The 19,279-nt window shown below is 39.6% G+C and overlaps 2 protein-coding genes across 4 annotated transcripts; one reads left to right on the top strand and one right to left on the bottom strand.

Annotated features, from left to right (window-relative positions):
* Positions 1–1,075: 1,075 nt before the first annotated feature.
* Positions 1,076–9,882, bottom strand: cryabb (crystallin, alpha B, b). The gene is made up of 3 exons (XM_041174368.1): positions 8,742–9,882; positions 3,485–3,607; positions 1,076–1,465 (listed from the first exon to the last, which is right to left on the bottom strand). Exons 1-3 carry the CDS (start codon positions 8,946–8,948, stop codon positions 1,262–1,264), a joined length of 534 nt encoding a protein of 177 aa, XP_041030302.1. The 5' UTR covers positions 8,949–9,882; the 3' UTR covers positions 1,076–1,261.
* Positions 9,883–9,994: 112 nt separating this feature from the next.
* Positions 9,995–14,805, top strand: hspb2 (heat shock protein, alpha-crystallin-related, b2). Of its 3 annotated transcripts, none has more exons than XM_041174366.1 (3): positions 9,995–10,191; positions 10,390–10,864; positions 11,896–14,805. In XM_041174366.1, the coding sequence occupies exons 2-3, from the start codon at positions 10,771–10,773 to the stop codon at positions 12,357–12,359; spliced, it is 558 nt and encodes a 185-aa protein (XP_041030300.1). In that variant the 5' UTR covers positions 9,995–10,191; positions 10,390–10,770; the 3' UTR covers positions 12,360–14,805. The 3 variants fall into 3 exon arrangements, with proteins under 3 accessions (XP_041030300.1, XP_041030299.1, XP_041030301.1); XM_041174365.1 differs by having other exon boundaries at positions 9,995–10,199; XM_041174367.1 differs by lacking the exons at positions 9,995–10,191; positions 10,390–10,864 and adding an exon at positions 11,528–11,673.
* The last annotated feature ends 4,474 nt before the right edge of the window (positions 14,806–19,279 follow it).

Raw genomic sequence — 19,279 nt, 5'->3', positions numbered from 1 at the left:
GCAGGCTCGAGGGGTCGAGTCGTCTATCCTTGCTTCTATTTCCTATGTGTCTAAGGCAATGAGCAGGTTCACAACCATCCTGTGACTGGCCTACTGGCAGGGACAGGGGAGAGAATCCAGGACTATCTCCAGGACAGGACATGTATGGAACTACACAGCTAAGACAGTAAAATTTGAGCTGACATCAGTTGTAAGATATAGTGATTTATCTTAACAGTAGTTAAAACTGAATGCTAGAAATCTGAAATAAGAACAGAAAATGCTGTATGTGGTTATCATCTGAAAAGGAATAAGATGGGTGAACAAGGCTGAAGCTCTTGCATGTTCTTATTTCTGAACACACAGACTAGCTTTTTTTAAACACCATTAGTTTTTTCCCCTTTAAATTTAGCAATTAATTCTCATTTTCCATCTCTGACTGTACACGACTATTGGTCTACATATCCAATGGTCTCTTCACCAACATTCAAAAGCCTTGTTTGATACATCAAATAATCATTACAATTAGATTTAAGTACATGCCTCCTATCTCACTATCACACAGTCAGAACACTATTTCACTTTATAGACAACTTCTGAGACTTCTTGGCTTCTGAATTCTCTATGAAATTTGATGTTATGGAATAGAACATTCACATATCTAGCTATGATTTACAAAATGGCCAGCTCCAAAAATAACTTAGAAAAGAAAGTCACTAAGCACAACAAAAGATGTTATACAAGAGTCTGATGCTTTCAGATTTCTGGCATCGGCGGTATTTTGCTTTTATTACCTGAAGCTTTCTTCATTAGTCTAGCTCAAGTATTCCTTTTAATAGCTACATCTTGTACTGACTAAATGCACCCATGTAATTCAATTGTTAGGATATGTATTATAACCATTGACAGAAAACTGACGAAGATTACAGCGATGATGTGAGATGGTCTCAAATAAAAAGCCTTTGCTCTTTTTGATGAACAATGTATAGTATTGCAGTAAATTTATAACATTTAATTTTGGGCATTGTATTATTTACTACTTTATAAACCAGTAAAGACACAGACCAAAGCAGTAAAACAGGAACTAGCCAATGAGTTATTCATATAGTTGACTTTATTTAAACTGAAGTTTCACTAAGGCAGTAAAGATAAATGTTTATTGCAGGCTAACAGATTTTAAGGAATGTGTGATTATATAGCAATACAAAAATGTTACACTTAAAGCGAAAGGCAATACTTGAATGGCTTGAAGTCATTTTGCACTGAACTGAACAGAAAAGATCTACTTCTGTTGAGGTCCAGCGACTACAGGCTTTTCCTCTCGGGAGATGGGCACAGATCGCTCAGGAACATCAGCCACCTTCCTGGGGCCAGAGATTGTAAGCACTCCATCTGCTGATAGGGAGCAGGTGATCAGAGTTGGATCAACTCCTGCTGGGACCTTGTACTTCCGGTGAAATTCTCTAGAAACGTAACCATGTTCATCCTGTAGAATAAAAGATTTGGTCAAGTGAATACTAAAAGTGATGGGCAATCAACTCCTCTAAGGATTTTCTGAAAAAAAAAATTCTATTTCCTCTTGACCATTTTTTAAAAAGTCAAATAAACTGTAAGGAAAAATTCTGGATGATCCAAGTCTCTCAAATTGGATTTCACATTTATCATTGGTGTAGTTCTGAAAGTTTCTTGATGCTCCAATGTGTAAAGTGAGGGCCACAAAACAGACAAATTAAAGTCACCCTGTGCTCTCTTTAAGTGAAACTCCTTAGTGGAAGTATAGGAATTTAGCACAGAATGTTTGTAATTGTCTAGAAGTAATCATTATTATTACATGAATTTATCATGGACTATTTTTGCAGCCATCTTAAATACTAAGTATCCTGGGTGGCGTTTGTACTGGAATTTTGGGCATGCAATTCAAAACTGAGAAAAATTCAGAAAAAGAGTGACACCTTTTCAAGGGATAAATATTTTTTGCAACATTTCCAAGTACCCAAATCTGTATAAATACATTGTCAGAGCATATGAACTGGTAAATGACTGTGGGCAGAAAGAGAAAATAAGTCTTGCAACATCATAGAATACCTCTCCCATACTGCATAAATGTCTAGGCCAAATGTCATATTCAACTCTAAAGCTTTGGTTTGAATGGAATCTGCTTGAGTGTTGAGACGTTTAAGTGCACCAAGCAGACCTTCCAAAAAAAGACAATTATTTATTTTAAAAAATCAGTATATACAGCACTGGATCAGCAACTCTTACCTACACAAGAATGATAACTACACTTCAAAAGTAATTAATTGGCTGTAAAGTGCCAAGGGAAGTCCTGAAGACATGAAAGGTGCTAAATAAATGCAAGTTCCCACAGGCCAAAAAGATCACTGCTTTAATGCTCCATTTGCACTGAGTTAGTTGATCTCAGTGATAGCCACAATTTCCCTCAGCACCCTTTTGTTCGGGATGGAAAAATTGGCAGGGTTCCTGCTCCTGATCTCTAGCCAATAATCCCCGTTGGAAGTGTACAACAGTGGCCAGTAGTGAAGACAGGATTAGATGCAGCTGTGATGCCCATAGCAGCCAAATAACTTGCCAATAATCACTACAAAGGCCCAAGCTTGCATAATGATCGCCTGGGTGAAATTCAATCATGAAATGGCAGATATTAACAAAAAGTTCATTATTTACTGTCACGCTTTTTGATGTTATCTATAGTCCTTGACCATATTACAGCCTTGTTGCTGAGTTCCAGGAATGATTCTATATTTAATTTTGCACAGCAAGGGCATGTGATGGCTTAGTTCAGCATAAAGGAGTGCCGTATTGCTACGTTTCAGTAGAGGGAAAACTTTCCAGTCCTCAATTTAGACTGGCCTCCATTGGGTATCTGCTGACTTGTTACAGGGAGCCAACTAACTTTATTACAAAGATTTTTTAGCAGGCATCATATTCACCTAAAAGAAAAAGTGGTTTGTTCAACACCAAGCTAACATAATTCAAAGTTTTTCATGATGGTTGGACAAATTAAGAAATGCTTTATAAATGAATAAGAACACTTAAAAGCGTTGTTAAAGCACCTGGCATTGCTCCATTGATTACCAATCCAGCACCAATACAGCTTTGAGCAGCAAGTTGGTTGGAATCATTCCATCAATAAAAAATCGTATTCCAAGGAATTGCAAATCCTTTGCTTTTGTACAAAATTCTATGAGCCTAATTTGATTTGTGTCCCTTCAGATGATTTTGAAGTCAGGTTATAGCTTAGTTTCAAATCTCAATAAGGAATGAGATCTTTAACCATCAGCCAATGCTGTTTCAGCTTTTAGCCAAATTAGCACCTTGTGAAAGAACAGGCATATCATTTAACTGTCTCTCACCCAAAGTGTGACTCCTATAATTTACACCAGACCACCAATAGTCCATTAAACTCTCTCACCTGACAAAAGTGACTGCAAACACAGGGCAAGTCTAAGGTGGAGGAGACATAGGAAAACATTACAAGATGTACCTGGCGTTCTTCATGCTGAGCTTGGATTTCAACAAAGTCACCCAGAATTTTGACTCGGAGTTCTTCAGGAGTGAAATGTTTAACATCAAGGTGAATTGTAAATTTATCCTTGTCCAGTCTCAACTGCAAGAGATAGAGAGAGTATACTTAGGAAAGAATGAATGACAAATTCCAAAGCTGTTTTCTTGTCATCAGTATTCAGGTGGTGATAAAATGACTAACCAGAACTGGGATCATGAATTTCTATAGCTCAACACTAATGGCATTGTTATCTCGTTCAGAATATCGTACAGTTCATGATCAGTCGTGGGCCAAAATGTGCTAGGTCAGTGTGATAATCTGGTCAATTATTCATTAGCTTTAAGTCTCAACCACTGTGGCTGGAAGAGAAGATTATATTGTCCTTTGTAACTTGTCACATAATACAACCTGTAATTAACAACATAAATACTGCTATTTCCCAGTAAACTTGGACTAAGACTATCAAAACACTTTAACAATCTTTTGTGAATGTTCCATGTCTAATAAAACCCACAGCAACATAAAATTGCAAGCACAAATGTTGCACTGATCTTTTCAAAGACAAATAATTAGTCATGACATTTTTCTTAAATTTACTTTCTGGTGAGAGGTAGAGCGTTTTTATTTTCCACTACGAAAACTTAAAAATTCTTCCCCACCAGGCAAAACGAGGCTGTCTAATGATATGAAACTGTTGAACCTCGAGATTCTAGTTTCAAGTTAGCATTCCCAATGTAGAATTTTTTGCAACACAAGTGCATAACAGGCCTTCAGGCTTGGAAGAAAATCATCTAGTGTTGCTGATCTCTATGCCAGAATTGCTGATATGCAGTCCTAATGTGTAAAGCACTGCACAGGGAGTGTAAACTTGTAGAATATACTCCATAGATTAAAGTAAATGTCCAAGCCTTCCACCATCAGCATGCGCTATCTAAAGGATGCACTGCAGCAATTTGCCAAGGCTTTTTCAGCAGCATCTCCCAAAGCTAAGATTTCCAACAGTTACAAGGACAAGGGAAGCAGGCACATGGGATAACTATCCCCTCCAAGTTCCCCTCCAAGTCGCACACCAGCCTGATTTAGACATTCTGTTAACATCACCAGCTTGAAATCCTGTAATTCCTAACCTAACAGCACAGTGGGAATGACTTCACCATACAGACTGCAGCAGTTCAAAAAGAAGGCTCACTGTTTTCTCAAGGCAAACTAGGGATGGGAAATCAATGGCACCCATAACCCAAGAATGAAAAAAAATAAACGGGATAACCAAGAAACTGAACCATGATACAGGAAAACTCAGTATAAAGGTAGGGTATAAGTGCAGATGGTTGAAAGGTAAATTTGAATTAAATAGTAGGATAAAGATTTTTATTAAAGTGTGATGAACATTTGGAATAATCATCAACCAGGTTAATGGAGACAAAAACATTGGGGTTATTCAAAATACAATTATGTGCCATGATAACAAAATTACACATTTTTTCACTAGTCATAGTTTTTCTGACAGAAGAGGAGCTGTCTAAGCAGGGTTGTTGAGTTGCTAGAGTTCATCCGATAGGTTGTAAAAACTGCAGGTGCAGGCCGCCAGTGTTGGGGGGAGTTAAGGTTTAAGGTGGTGGATGGGGTGCCAATCAAGCAAACTGCTTTTTCCTGGTTGATCCAGACATGAAGTGAATATTCCAGCTGACACTTGACTTGTGCCTTGTACGTGGTGGTGAAGCTTTGGGGAGTTGGGAGGTGAGTCGCTGGCCTGCTTAAGTAACCACGGCTGGTGGTTATATGGCTAGTCCAGGTGAGTTTCTAATCAATGGCATTGTTGGTGGTGGAAGATTCAGCGATAGTAATGTCATTGAATGACAAGTGGAGGTGGATAGACTCTATTTTGCTAGAGATGGTCATTGCCAAGCACTTATGTGGCACCAATTTAACTTGCCACTTACTAGCTCAAGCACAAGGTAATGAGAGGAAACTCTCTAGCATTATGCACTGAAGGGCTGAGTTTTAATGACCCAATTTTTAAAATATCCTGAGCTTTTCTTGTGACATAGATTCACAGCAATGATTCCAGAGATGTCAAATATATCTGAGCTATGGTGCGTCATGAAGGAGAGGTGCTTACTCTTACTGGAGAGAGTAAGTCTTTCCTCTGAGTCGGGGAGGAAGAAGCTGGCTGAGAATGGCACAGAGAATTTCAAGTTTATTGAATTCTGCAAGTGCATCAAATTAGATAAGTTTAGATATCTGGATGGTTGAGGGCATAATGTTATGATTTCTATTAGCCGTAGTCTGTTCCATGGTATTTTGTTGGGCAGCTTCCAGTGGATCCTACTGGAACATTCTTTTCGTAAACAACATTCTGGCATGTAAACTCAACCCACAGAGCAAGGGACAAACAAAGTCATCTGAAAAGAGAGATTACATTGCACAAAGACAGACATTGTTGGGGAATGTTAACTCGTTCTGAGGTGAATACTTATTCCTAGAATTGCACAGGATGTGCTCAGATAATCTAAGGGTCATGCTTTAAAACATATTTCAAAACTTCCTTAAAATTAATTTTCAACTTAAATAATGGTAATGCTGTGGAACGATTCATTTTCCAATCAGTTGCAACTTATGTCAAGCAGACACACTTTAAAGCTTGATTTTCTCTGCTCCAACAATGCAACTTAACATGAATTCAGAATTTCAGTACTGCTCAAACATAGCCATCTTTATAAGACCATAAGACCACTAGACCTATGGTTTATTTGAGTGAGATTTTATACTCATGCAGCGATTTCCAAATTTAATCATTCTTGGCTTGCTGACTCATGCTTATCTGAAATTAATGTCACCATAAAATGGTTTCATTTAGATAAGAAATGAAACAAAATGATTTGAACCAATGCCCTACATGTAATAGTCACACTTACAGCAACAGAGAATTTCTGCTTCTGGCTCTGGCAAAGCCCATTGTGCACAGGCCCAGGGTGTGCAAGGTTATCAGGGAGAATCTCCATAGTTCAACCTTTGGTATATGTCCAGTAAACACCACGAAACATTGACTGCTTTGTCAACCCCAATTATCAATTTGTTCTTTAAAAATTAAAATTAATCTGGGCTAACGTTTTCTGACATTATTTGTATCCTCTTTTTGGAGGATGGAAGGAGCAGGCTGATTCTCATAGTTGTCTTGGTATCATTGAGATTCACTGACCTAACACAAGACCAGGCCACAACAAGAGATTGATTCTTATCCCATTAGCTGAAGCAGGCTTCAAACCTTAGTACAGTATGTGCACAGTTGGCATTACAAACAATTATGCCATTAGTCCCTAATACTAAGGCCAAAGTTGCTACATACCTACTTCACTAAATACTTTCAATGAACATTTAACTGGAGTTTTAAACCATTAAGATGACAAGGATTTAAGATAACTGGCAAAAAAAGCAGATGAAAATCATATTTAGTCAGCAAGATATGATCTGGAAAATACTACCTAAAAGGGTGGTGGAAGCGGACAGTAGTAACCTTCAAGAAAGCATTGGATAAATGTTTGAAAAGCAAAAAAAACAATTGAATTACTATGGAAATAAATTGGATAACTCTTTCAAAGGTATGATAAGCTGAGTGGCCTCCTTCTTTGCTGTAAGATTCAACGATTAAGTTATGTAATCATTGTGCTTATTGCATTCATTAATGAGAAATACCAATAGAATTATATGTATCTACCCAATCTGTAGTGACACAAAAGATAAACTTGCTGAACCATTAAGGGAACTGTGCAGTCAATCCATTTTCAAGTTGCCATGGGCTGTTCAAAGTGATACAGCCATATAGTGTTGTATTGAACAATATTGGCTCTGCAATATGAACAGAAAATGATGAAAAATACAATACATGTCTGTCAATGACTAAAAAGGGAAAAAACAGTTCAATGTTTTGATTTGGGATCGATCCCTTGTCAGAGCCGTTCTGACTAAGTTTTTCCACTGAAACATAAAACCTAACTTTCCTCTTTTCAGGTGCTGACGATTCTTGTTGTGCATTTCTAGCCTCTCCTGTTTTATTTCGGGTTCCCAGCAATCAGAGATCTTCTTTTTATTAATTTTGGGTCTCTAAGGCATTAATGTGTTCAGATAAAATAAAGCCAGACATCCAAGCCTTTGGTCCTCATGGGATGCCTTGAGGCTACATGGGAAATCAATGTTCCCATTAATATTCCTTTATTTCAAGTTGCAGTTACTAACAGACCTTAATGTTCCAATTTAGAATTTACCCATCACTGAAGCAACTGCACTAACAATTTGTGAATGAATTGTCATTTACAATTAACTGTACTAATGAACTACGTTGATTAGCTAGAGAGAAAGAGATATTCATTATAAGAACTTAAGAAGGAGCAGAGGTAGGCAGTCAGCCCCTTCAGCCCCCTCCACTACTTAATAAGATCATAGTGAGCCTCACCCTCAACTCCACTTCCCTCCAATACCCCACCCCATTCTGATTCCCATTTCACTTGATTCCCTTGGAATTCAAAACTCTATTGACCTCAGCCTTGAATTTGCTCAATGACTGAGCATCCAACCCTCTAAAATTTTTTTTGATTCATTCATGGGATGTATTGACTGGGCCAACATTTACTGCCCATCCCTAATTGCCCTTGTTCAGAGGGCATTTAAGAGTCAACCACATTGCTGTGGCTCTGGAGTCACATGTAGGCCAGACCAGGTAAAGACAGCAGATTTCCTTCCGCAATGGACATTAGTGAATCAGATGGGTTTTTACGGGCAATGATTTCATTTTAATTTATTTTTGTTAATTCCATATTTTTATTGAATTCAAATTCCACCATCTGCCATGGCTGGATTTGAACCCCGGTCTCTGGATTACTCGTCATTTTCCATCACCATCACCTCCCCCAAATTCCAAAGATTCACAACCCTCTGAGTGAATAAATTTCTCCCTATCTCAGTTCAAAATGGCTGCACCTTTACCTTGAGACAATGTCCCCACATCTTCCTCTTTATTACATATATATTATATATGTAATATATCGACATACATATGTTTATTATCTTCCTCTCTGTGACATATATATGCACACAGAAAAATTGGGCACATTCACTATTGTTACAAAACAGACAATACATTCACAGTTTTTTTTTGAATAGTTAAGCTGCATGTTAAACAAATATTTCTGTCAAGTGACAGGAAAAAGACACAGCAATTTTAGACATACACAGAACATACCTCTGAAAGTCCAGATTGTACCCAACTTGGCATCCTGAACAAGGGAGATGGCATTCGCCAGTAGAAGGGGCTAACCATAGATGAGAAGTTGGGGAAGAAGTCAGGATCAAGATGCTCCCCAAAATGCTGGTCATAGATGCGGGAGGGGAAGAGAGAGTTTGGCATGAGGGAACGCCGTAGCCATGGAGTCTGAACTGCAATGTCCATCTTCTCTTTCCGGTTAAGGCAGGAGGATGTATTTCAGTGTAGCTGTGCTGTCTTCACTCCGAGAGCTGCTTGAAGGCTGGTTGGTATCTGAGTCCTTTATATATACAATGACACCCAATCCATTGCACTTTCTGGAAAACTGATGCAAGGCTGATTGACTCTGTCATGTGATTTCATTGTCAAGGGATTTAGTGTTTGGGAAGGATTAGAATTGACAGCAACAGTGGACCAGTCTCTGCACAGCTGGACAATGCTCTGCTGATCAGTCTCTTCCTCTACTGGCAAAGCTTCAGAATGCCTCAGAAGATGACCTCATGGTATTTCAAAAGGAAGCTATTGTATTGAGAAGAATATTATGATGTTTCAGTTTTTATTAATGATTAAAGACTTTAGTTTCTTTTGTGTGTCTGTGTGTTGGGTTAAAACGGTGAAGATGGTAATCAGAAGTGATGCAGTCCATAAATAGACTCCTGGTGATAAGCTTCTGCTGTCACCTATAGGGGTACTTGTAGTTTCTGGAAGCATTGAACTGTATCATTTCACATTGCTTCATGACTGAATGTTTAATACGGCTTGGGCCATTCCATTCTCACCATCGTTTGTCCCTTCCAAAGTCTTTGGAAAGCATTTTAAACGAACAAGGCTGGAGGGGAAATAATTTTCCCATAGAAACACATCTTTCCATATTACAGAAGCAAAATTAACCAGAACAGATTAGCTATTTCAGAAAATGCTAGATTCCTTGTACCTCCTTCCAAGTGTAATGTTATTCCAGTACCCCTAGCTTCGGAAATAAATTCAGAATGATCATGCTGTTTACCTTTTGTTAGGACCGAAGTCACTAACATCTAGTAACACGTGTATAATATTATACTAATGCATGACTGTCTGTACTCGTAGATATAATTATCCGTCACGGGGTAATTATTAACTCCCAATTAAAAAATAATAATTCATTATATTTAGCTTGCAAGCGGGACATCAGAAGAAGAGCTGTACCAACATGAAAAACAAGTTTATACAAAGATATCACGTAAAGCAGCATGGATAGTGGGTACACTGCAATCCTTTCATAGTCAACTCGGAGACAGAATTTGATTGTATTTGGAAGCAGGCTTTATACCAAACCTGGCACGGCGTAGTTTGAAACAAATGTACCTCGGACAATGCTTTTTTAAAAATATCCATCTGCCAGTCATGTTGATCCACGAGGGGTCCGGTACACCGCCTTGCACTTCCCACGGTAACTTCGTAAGCCACACAAGGAGCACTGGATCTCCTTTTGTTTATATATCCTTATTAACCAAATTTAGTTCAATGATTACTCTCCTATTCCTATTTTTTTCGGTAGTATGGTTGAAGTGTTGTTGATGTCACTGTGACATATGCAGATTATATCTTCTACCTCAGTTCCTTTAATGCCAGTTGTTTTATTTGATAGGTAGTCCGGGGCTGATTCTTTCTTAACGGATAAACGACACTAAGAGTGAGAGAGGACGATGTCAGCAGAACACAGTCGGACAAATAACCGGTATAATTTCTGGTTCAGGATGTGATGGTGGTGTGTTCCCCGAGCAGAGCTCCTTTCTTTTAGGGAGGCTGCAGCCACTTCAGTCTCCTGGTCTATTTCTGTCCCAGTTTGACTCCCCTCCCTCAGGAATGTCCTGACAGAAACGACACGAAGATTTCAGACACAGAGTGACCACAGTCTGATCTTCTGGATCAGAGGAGCAGGCAGGACAGTCGAGAGTTCCCCTTTGTGCTTCTCTGCTCACACACACACACACATTCACACCCACACACGCACTCGCTGACCCTCACAATGGAAGATAAGACAATGCCACACGCTTATCCTATGAGTGTAGAATACGAGAAAGACACACCGACCACTATCTACGACCAGAACTTCGGGGAAGGTAAGTTTATTTTGACTTTGAACCGTGAAGTTGAGCATGGCCATCGCTAACCTGCCTGAAATTCAGTTTGTCGAAAAAAAGCAAACCTCTATTTATTTAAGTACATTTGTAGCCAGACTTAGTGAAACATTCACAACTGTTCGCCGTTTGTCATTGTCAGACGCTGACAGGTTGCTGGAGGGAGGAAGACCGACTGGGAGCACATTGACGAAATGAGCCTTGCAAAACATGTCCAGTGTTCTTTGGAGGGATTTTTTAAAAAATCTTGAGTGTTACCTTGTTAGTTACAGGTGATTTTGTTCTCAATTTAACTCAATTGTCTGTCCTCCTCTGAAAGCGTTGACTCATGTTGGAGGATGATGCAGAGCTGCCGGCACAGGCTCCAGTCAGTCTACATTTCTCGTCATAACCTTGCAGATTTCGAGCATGCTACGCCTTGGTTGGCACACACGATGTCCCAACACTATAGTTAGCAAGTGATCTGAGCTGTGCAATTGAGAGGTGCCTGTTCTCTCAGGGGTGGGGTGGCACATCTGGGCTGTTTGTGTACAATCCCAATTGTATACTTTCAAGAAGGAGTTAGACATAGCTCTTGGGGCGAAAGGGATCAAAGGGTATGGGGAGAGAAAGCGGGAGCAGGCTATTGAGTTGGATGATCAGCCATGATCATAATGAATGGCGGAGCAGGCTCGAAGGGCCGAATGGCCTACTCCTACTCCTAGTTTCTATGTTTCTATGTAAACTCCTGGTGCCCCGAAAGCACACTCTATTAACCAGAGTGTGTGCAGTTCTGAAAAAGGACAGGGCAGGTAAGGTAATAATATTGTAATTAAGAAATGGTGAAATCTTTTCCTTATGGAACAGCAAATCAGATTTTGGAATGTAAAACTAATATGAATTTTAATCATGAATCTATCAAAAACATAACATCTGATATGCTAGTCCTATAATAGAACATCTGATATCATAATATATTATAAAGTTACATCCTCTATTGTTTACAGTTTGATAACTTCCAATACATTTTGCAGGTTTGTCATCGGAAGATATTTTAGCTCCCACGTTGTACCATGGTTACTACATCAGACCCAGGATCAATAAACAGCTGGACCGAGGCTTTTCAAAAATTGAAACAAAGCATCATAAATTTCAGGTATTCCTGGATGTCTGCCAGTTCCTGCCAGATGAGCTCTCAATTCGGACAGTTGACAACCTGCTGGAGGTGTCTGGGAGACATCCGCAGAAACTGGACAGTCACGGTTTTATCTCCCGGGAGTTCACACGCACCTACATCCTGCCCCTGGACGTGGACCCTCTGCTGGTTCGGTCGACATTGTCCCACGATGGAATCCTGTGCATTGAGGCGCCGAGAAAAGGAGATGAGGTGCAACCCAAAATAAACAACGTGAAAATCAACGTCGAATCGCCACCTGTGGCAAAAAAGCCTGGGGCAAATAACAATATAGAGAAGGAGAAGGATAAGAGTAGTTCATGAAGTAAGATGCAAGGAGCTCACTGACCCTCTTTACATGATTGATGTTGATAGCAGGTATATGCTGATATATCTGTGTCTACTCAAGAAAGCAGGGCAGATTGTTACAGTGACTAGGTTGCAAGTAGATTGTCAGTTTAAGTTGCAAATAAACCTTAAAAAATGTCTACTGTTAACACATGTTGATATCTTCTGTATTTATAAAGCTAGAAGCCTAATTAATAATATTTGTCACAAATGAAATCTGGTTAATACAATGATTAACTCATACCTTCAATTTCTTACCCTTTGCCCCTCTTCTCTGCAAGAAGGTGACACACATTGAAACATATTTACACAAGGTGTCCTCAGCCACCTTCCCAGGATCTTCCTTCACACAATAGACAATTCAAATATGGGGCTTTCATAACTTGACCTGAATTCACTTGCCAGCCTAAGGACTGCTCTGTCCAACTTACTCCCAGGACTGCTGAGTCCTGTCTCCTTTGACATATGTTGGCTAAATAAGCACACATAAGGGCTTAAAGCTGGGACCTGCATGTTCTCTATAACTGAGCACTGCAACACTTCTCACTGAGCCCCTGGAGAAGCTTTTCTGGCATTTCTGATGTCCAGCTTGTTGACTAGAGTTCCAAATTTATCCACAAATACGTTGACTATTATATCTAATATGCTTTTATTTCATGCCTGTAATGGCAATCATTATCGCTTTTTACTTGCAATAAAAGAAATTAATTATTAGTGGGAATGCTCCCAGCTATTTCTTTCATATAACTTATCACCAACCCAAAAAAAATTACATGGAACAGGCCAATCATGTTCAAAGCTATGACAATAAAATGTAATTGGACTTAATAGGAGATTATGTGTTAAAAGCTAAATCACTGAAGGGCCAATGTTAACTTTCAGTGATGCTAGCAAAACAAGCAGTCATGGATTGGGCTGCTGTGTACAGCCCACCTGATTTTCCAATGGGGTCTATAATGGACTCTCGGTACATTAGTGCCAGTTTTCTGACACTTCTGGAAGTTAAAATCAGCCCTACAATCTGTCATACAATTCCGTGTTTAAAGGCTAAAAAGACAAATTCTGGAAATCTGAAATAAAAGCAGAAAATAGACAGCAATTTCACCAACAACTAAGAGAAAATACAGATTGAGATTTCTAATAGAGATCGTTCATTGGTTTTGACCAAGGGTCTCCAATTAAAATGGTAAACTATATTTTCCTGCTCAAACTGCAGATCAGGGATTCTCCTGAAAGTGAAGGTCTTTGGCTCATAAGTGATGTTTTCATTTCCAGTGCCTGTCATTTTGGGGGATAACATCTCAGGTCAGGTAACTACCTGTACAGTTGTCCCTATAGAATGAATTCCCCAATTTTGTGCTCCCAGTGGGGTGCCATTCTTGAAGGGAGAGCGCTCAGAGAATTGGCACTACCAGCCCTACCTCATTTTGAGTTCTTCAATTGCACCACTACTGAGAATTTGTGCTACTATTGCTCACTACACCCGCCCCCCCCCAACCCCCATCTCAAGTGCTGACATGCCGTATCACGGTAAAATAACTGATGGCCTTGACATTACTGAAACCTATGTCCTATGTCCTAAAACACCCTGATCAGGATTCTTGCAGCATGTGGAACAATTGATTGAGCATTAAGTTTTTTTGCACTCTCCTTGCAATTCTATCCATTTGTCCTGGAAGATGATTCTGTCTGCTTTGGGTGACCTTGTGTAATTTCCTTCCCTTCTGTTCTAAATATACATCAATAATCACTTTTCTGTGAAATACCAATATTTTGGAAGTTATGGAGAAATGCTTCAATTGCTCCTTAATGATGTAAAAACACAACTAACATGGGTTAAGTGTATTAACATGAACTATACCTGTTTACTCTTAGAAGTGATGTGGGTAAAAGTCAATTAAAAACCATTCCATTAACACTAAGTGCAGTAGCATACTATATCGTCATGTACAATTAAGTCAAGGGCGAGTACAAATACATAAACAAATGGAGTTGCTAATGGATTGTAAATTGCCCTCTGTCATTGTATTGTCTAGCCCACAGAACCAGATATTAAAATGACAGCAGTAAATTTGTTGATTGATAGTAAATCCTCTGTAAATAGGGTCACTGAGGAATATGTCATCTATTGCAGTTCTCTGCCTAAGTTTTAAAATAATTTTTAACAAGGCTTTATAAACATGTCATTTCTTGATACTATCATGATAGGTTCAGAGTTGTTAATATAAATTGGTTCCTATCCTTTCCGCTCATTTGTATCTTTTAAACTGCACACCTTTTCCTTTCCATGTAAAAGCCAGAAAATACTTCACATTTTGTAACTTTTTAATTGCATGTGTACTGTATTAAATAGAATAAGGGAGATTTATAGAATGGCAGCATGTTTCTATTCAGTGACATGAATAAACTACAATTATTGAAATCATGGTCCAAGTTTACTTTGGAAGAAAAATGCTATGGGGTATTTGATGGACTAAATTATGATGAAACTTTACATGAAACTTTGAACTGAATTTGTAAAAAAATTAACCAGCATAAACATATTTTTCCAAAATTATATTTAAAATAATTCTAATTGAGCATTTGAATCTTCGCTTTCATTTAAAAGAGGAAAATTGAAAGATAAAACTAAAATGTAAAAAAATGGATAAAAATAGATTACTTCTTTTTCCTAAGGCATGGTTTCATTAAAGCACAGAATTATCTTAATCACAATGTCTAAGGTCTTAACATTCAGATGTATCATTAAGCTTCATTTGTTCAACATTTGTACTGAAAATGTGCTCTTGTTGCAAAATAAAATGCTCTTTTGCATAAAATCTACAAAGCTACTAAAAAGAACTAAAAGATAGCAAAAGGAAGTTGAAAACTCAACAAAGTTAAGGAGCCTCTTTTTTCAATTTAAAATGTAATTTAAAGGTGATTTCAACTTTCTCAGCATTAGTTGGGATAGAAGGGCTTGGATGGAGTGGATTTCTTGAAATGTGTACAGGAGAACTTTTTAGGTCAATATGTAGAGGGTCCAACAGGGGATGGCGCAGTGCTGGACCTAATTCTGGGGAATGCAGCCGGACAGGTGGCTGAGGTGGTGGTGGGGAAGCATTTAGCGACTACAACATGATACAATTTAAACTTGTTATCGACAAAGAAATAGACAAGTTGCAAAAAAATGTTTTGGATTGGGGGAGAGCGGATTTTAGTAAAATAAGGCAGGATCTGTCCAAGGTAGACTGGGAACAGCTACTTGTGAGGTAATCTACAGAAGAGCAGTGTTGTGGGGAGGGGGGGGGGGGATTCAAAAAGGAAAAGGGGAGGGTACAGGCTTAACATGTTCCCTCTAGGGTGATAGGAAGGAGTAACAAGCCCAGAGAACCATGGAGGACCAGAGGTATTCAGGATATGATCAGAGGGGAAAGAGAGGCTTTTAGCAGGCGCAAGGGGAGCAAATCAGCAGAGGCATTAGTGGAGTACAGAAAGTGCAGGGTAAAGCTTAAGGAAGCAATTAAGAGAGCAAAGAGGGAATATGAGAAAGCACGGGCTGGTAAAAGTACGGAAAATTCAAAGATATTCTATAAGTATATCAATGGGAAGAGGGTAACCAGCGAAAGAGTAGGGCCCATTAGGGACCAAGGGGGAAATCTATGGGTGGAGCCAGAGGACATCGGTAGAGTGTTGAACAAATACTTCACATCCATCTTCACCCAAGAGAATGAGGATGAAGGTATGGCACTCGGGGAAAGAGACTGTGAGGCTCTTGAGCAAATTGATATAGGAAGTGACAAGGTATTGGAGGTGTTGGCAGGCTTAAAAGTGGATAAATTTCCAGATCCAGATGATTTGTGTCCCAGACTGCTGAGGGAGGCAAGGGAGGAGATCGCAGGGGTTCTGACCCAAATTTTTAATTCCTCTCTGGCCACGGGGGAGGTGCCAGAGGACTAGAGAACAGCTAATGTGGTTCCGCTATTTAAGAAGGGTTGTAGAGATAAGCCAGGGAACTACAGACCAGTGAGTCTCACATCAGTGCTAGGGTCACTATTGAAGAGAATTCTGAAGGAGAGAATCTATCTCCACTTGGAGAGGCAAGGTTTGATCAGGGATAGTCAGCATGGATTTGTCAGAGGGAGGTCATGCCTAACAAATTTGATTGAATTTTTTGAGGTGACCAGGTATGTAGATGAGTGTAGTGTAGTTGATGTAGATTATATGGATTTCAGCCAAGACTTCGACAAGGTCCCACATGGGAGACTTGTAAAGAAGGCAAATGCACATGGAATACAGGGTAATTTGATAATGTGGATTCAAAATTGGCTTAGTTGTAGGAGACAGAGGGTGATGATAGAAGGCTGCTTTAGTGATTGGAAGCCAATGTCCAGTGGGTCTGTGCTGGGTCCCCTATTATTCGTCATTTATATAAACGACATAGACGACTATGTGGGGGGTTGGATGGTAAGTTTGTGGATGACACAAAGATTGGCCGGGTGGTTAACAGTAAGGTAGAGTGTCTTGGACTACAGGAAGATATAGACAGGATGGTCAAATGGGCAGATAAGTGGCAGATGGAATTTAACCCTGAAAAGTGTGAGGTAATACACTTTGGAAGGAATAATTTGACAAGGAAGTATTCAATGAATGGCATGACACTAGGAAGTTTTGAAGAACAAAGGGACCTTGGCGTGTCCATAGATCTCTGAAGGCAGAGGGGCATATTAGTGGGATGGTGAAAAAGACATATGGGACATTTGCCTTTATCAATTGAGGCATAGATTACAAAGGTAGGGAGGTCATGTTGGAGTTGTATAGAACCTTGGTGAGGCCACAACTGGAGTACTGTGTGCAGTTCTGGTCGCCACATTATAGGAAGGATGTGATTGCACTGGAGGGGATGCAGAGGAGATTTGCCAGGATGTTGCCTGGGATGAAACATTTAAGTTATGAAGAGAGGTTGGATAGACTTGGGTTGTTTTCGTTGGAGCAGAGAAGACTGAGGGATGACCTGATCGAGGTATACAAGATTATGAGGGGCATGGACAGGGTGGATAGGGAGCAGCTGTTCTCCTTAGTTGAAAGATCAGTCATGAGAGGACACAAGTTCAAGGTGAGGGGCAAGAGGTTTAGGGGGATGTGAGGAAAAACTTTTTTACCCAGAGGGTGGTGACGGACTGGAATGTCCTGCCTGGGAGGGTGGTGGAGGCGGGTTGCCTCACATCCTTTAAAAAGTACCTGGATGAGCACTTGGCACATCATAACATTCAAGGCTATGGGCCAAGTGCTGGTAAATGGGATTAGGTAGGTAGGTCAGATGTTCCTCACATGTTGGTGCAGACTCGATGGGCCAAAAGGCCTCTTCTGCACTGTGTGATTCTGTGATTCCGTGATTCTGCTTTTGGAGTGAGAAATAAAATAACGTTAGTCTTTGGGGAAGATGGTAGAATGCTGCCTACTGGGAAGTAATTTTCATCTGTATGACTACTGGGCTTCTGAGTTCCTGACACATCTAAGTGGTCTACTTTTAGTAGTCAGGGATAAGGGAAAGCTCATTAACAGAGGAACTGATACTACTCAACCACTGCCTGATTACCAACTAATTTGGTTTTAGTTTCTACTGGATATAACTGGCCTTGTGGTCACTGCTATCTATATAAGATCCTGGGGGGGGCTTGACAGGGACTGAAAGGATGTTTTCCCCCAAGAGAGAGACCAGAACTAAGGGACAACGTTTAAAAATAAGGAATCTCCATTTAAGACGGAGATGAGAAGAATTTTTTTCTCTCAGAGGGTTGTTAGTCTGTGAAATTCTCTTCTCCAGAGAGTAGTGTTGACTGGGTCACTGAATATTTTTAAAAGGCTGAGTTAGATAGATCCTTGACTGGCAAGGAAGTCAAAGGATAGAGGGGCTGGACAGGAAAGTAAAGGCCACAATCAATCAGCCATGATCTTATCAAATTGTGGAGCAGGCTCAAGTGGACTAATAGCCATCTCTTGCTCCTAATTCTTATGTTTGTATCCCCAATCTCTTGCTTCTTGGATGACCTTAGTTAGTGTTATCCTCAGTATGCTTGGAATCTAAGATAAAAGCAAAATACTACGGATGCTGAAATCTGAAATAAAAACAGAAAATGCTGGAAAAACTCAGCAGGTCTGGTGGCATCTGTGGAGAGAGAAATCAAAGTAACATTTTGAGTCCATATTGCTCTGAAGCAGTCATATGGACTTGAAACGTTAACTCTGTTTGTTTCTCATTAGATAACGTCTTCTATAAAAAACTAGATTCCAGGTATAAAAAACAAAAAATGCTGGAAAAACTCAGCAGGTCTGGCAGCATCTGTGGAGAGAGAAACAGTTAATGTTTCAATTCCATATTGCTCTGAAGCAGAGTCATATGGGACTCAAAATGTTAAACAAAAACAGAATTACCTGGAAAAGCTCAGCAGGTCTGGCAGCATCGGCGGAGAAGAAAAGAGTTGACGTTTCGAGTCCTCATGACCCTTCAGCAGAAGGGTCATGAGGACTCGAAACGTCAACTCTTTTCTTCTCCGCCGATGCTGCCAGACCTGCTGAGTTTTTCCAGGTAATTCTGTTTTTGTTTTGGATTTCCAGCATCCACAGTTTTTTGTTTTTTTATCTCAAAATGTTAACTCTTTCTTTCTCCACAAATTCTGCTAGACCTGCTGAGTTTTTCCAGCATTTTCTGCTTTCATGCCTGGAATCCAGTTTTGCATAGGAGACATTATTTAAAAGGAATATACATCAAGGTAAATTTTTGCAATGACTTTGGCTGATATTTTCCTAACCACAATATTAGTCCATATTTATTTTTACACTATTAAGTCTTCCATGGTAATATTCATGATGAATCAGATCGTGCACAGGATTTCTATTAGTAAGAGTGGATGTCA

Source organism: Carcharodon carcharias, chromosome 25 (assembly GCF_017639515.1).
Source record: "Carcharodon carcharias isolate sCarCar2 chromosome 25, sCarCar2.pri, whole genome shotgun sequence".
NCBI lineage: Eukaryota > Metazoa > Chordata > Chondrichthyes > Lamniformes > Lamnidae > Carcharodon > Carcharodon carcharias.
Note: the sequence above shows the minus strand (reverse complement) of the source record. Positions and strands in the feature narration are given on the sequence as shown.

Excerpts from the sequence above, each read along its gene's own strand:
- cryabb (XM_041174368.1), bottom strand. The coding sequence starts at position 8,948 with ATGGACATTGCAGTTCAGACTCCATGGCTACGGCGTTCCCTCATGCCA. Across the intron at positions 3,608-8,741 it reads TACAATCTGGACTTTCAGAG|TTGAGACTGGACAAGGATAA; the intron begins GTATGTTCTGTG and ends TATCTCTTGCAG. Across the intron at positions 1,466-3,484 it reads CTCAGCATGAAGAACGCCAG|GATGAACATGGTTACGTTTC; the intron begins GTACATCTTGTA and ends TTTATTCTACAG.
- hspb2 (XM_041174366.1), top strand. The coding sequence starts at position 10,771 with ATGGAAGATAAGACAATGCCACACGCTTATCCTATGAGTGTAGAATAC. Across the intron at positions 10,865-11,895 it reads CGACCAGAACTTCGGGGAAG|GTTTGTCATCGGAAGATATT; the intron begins GTAAGTTTATTT and ends TACATTTTGCAG.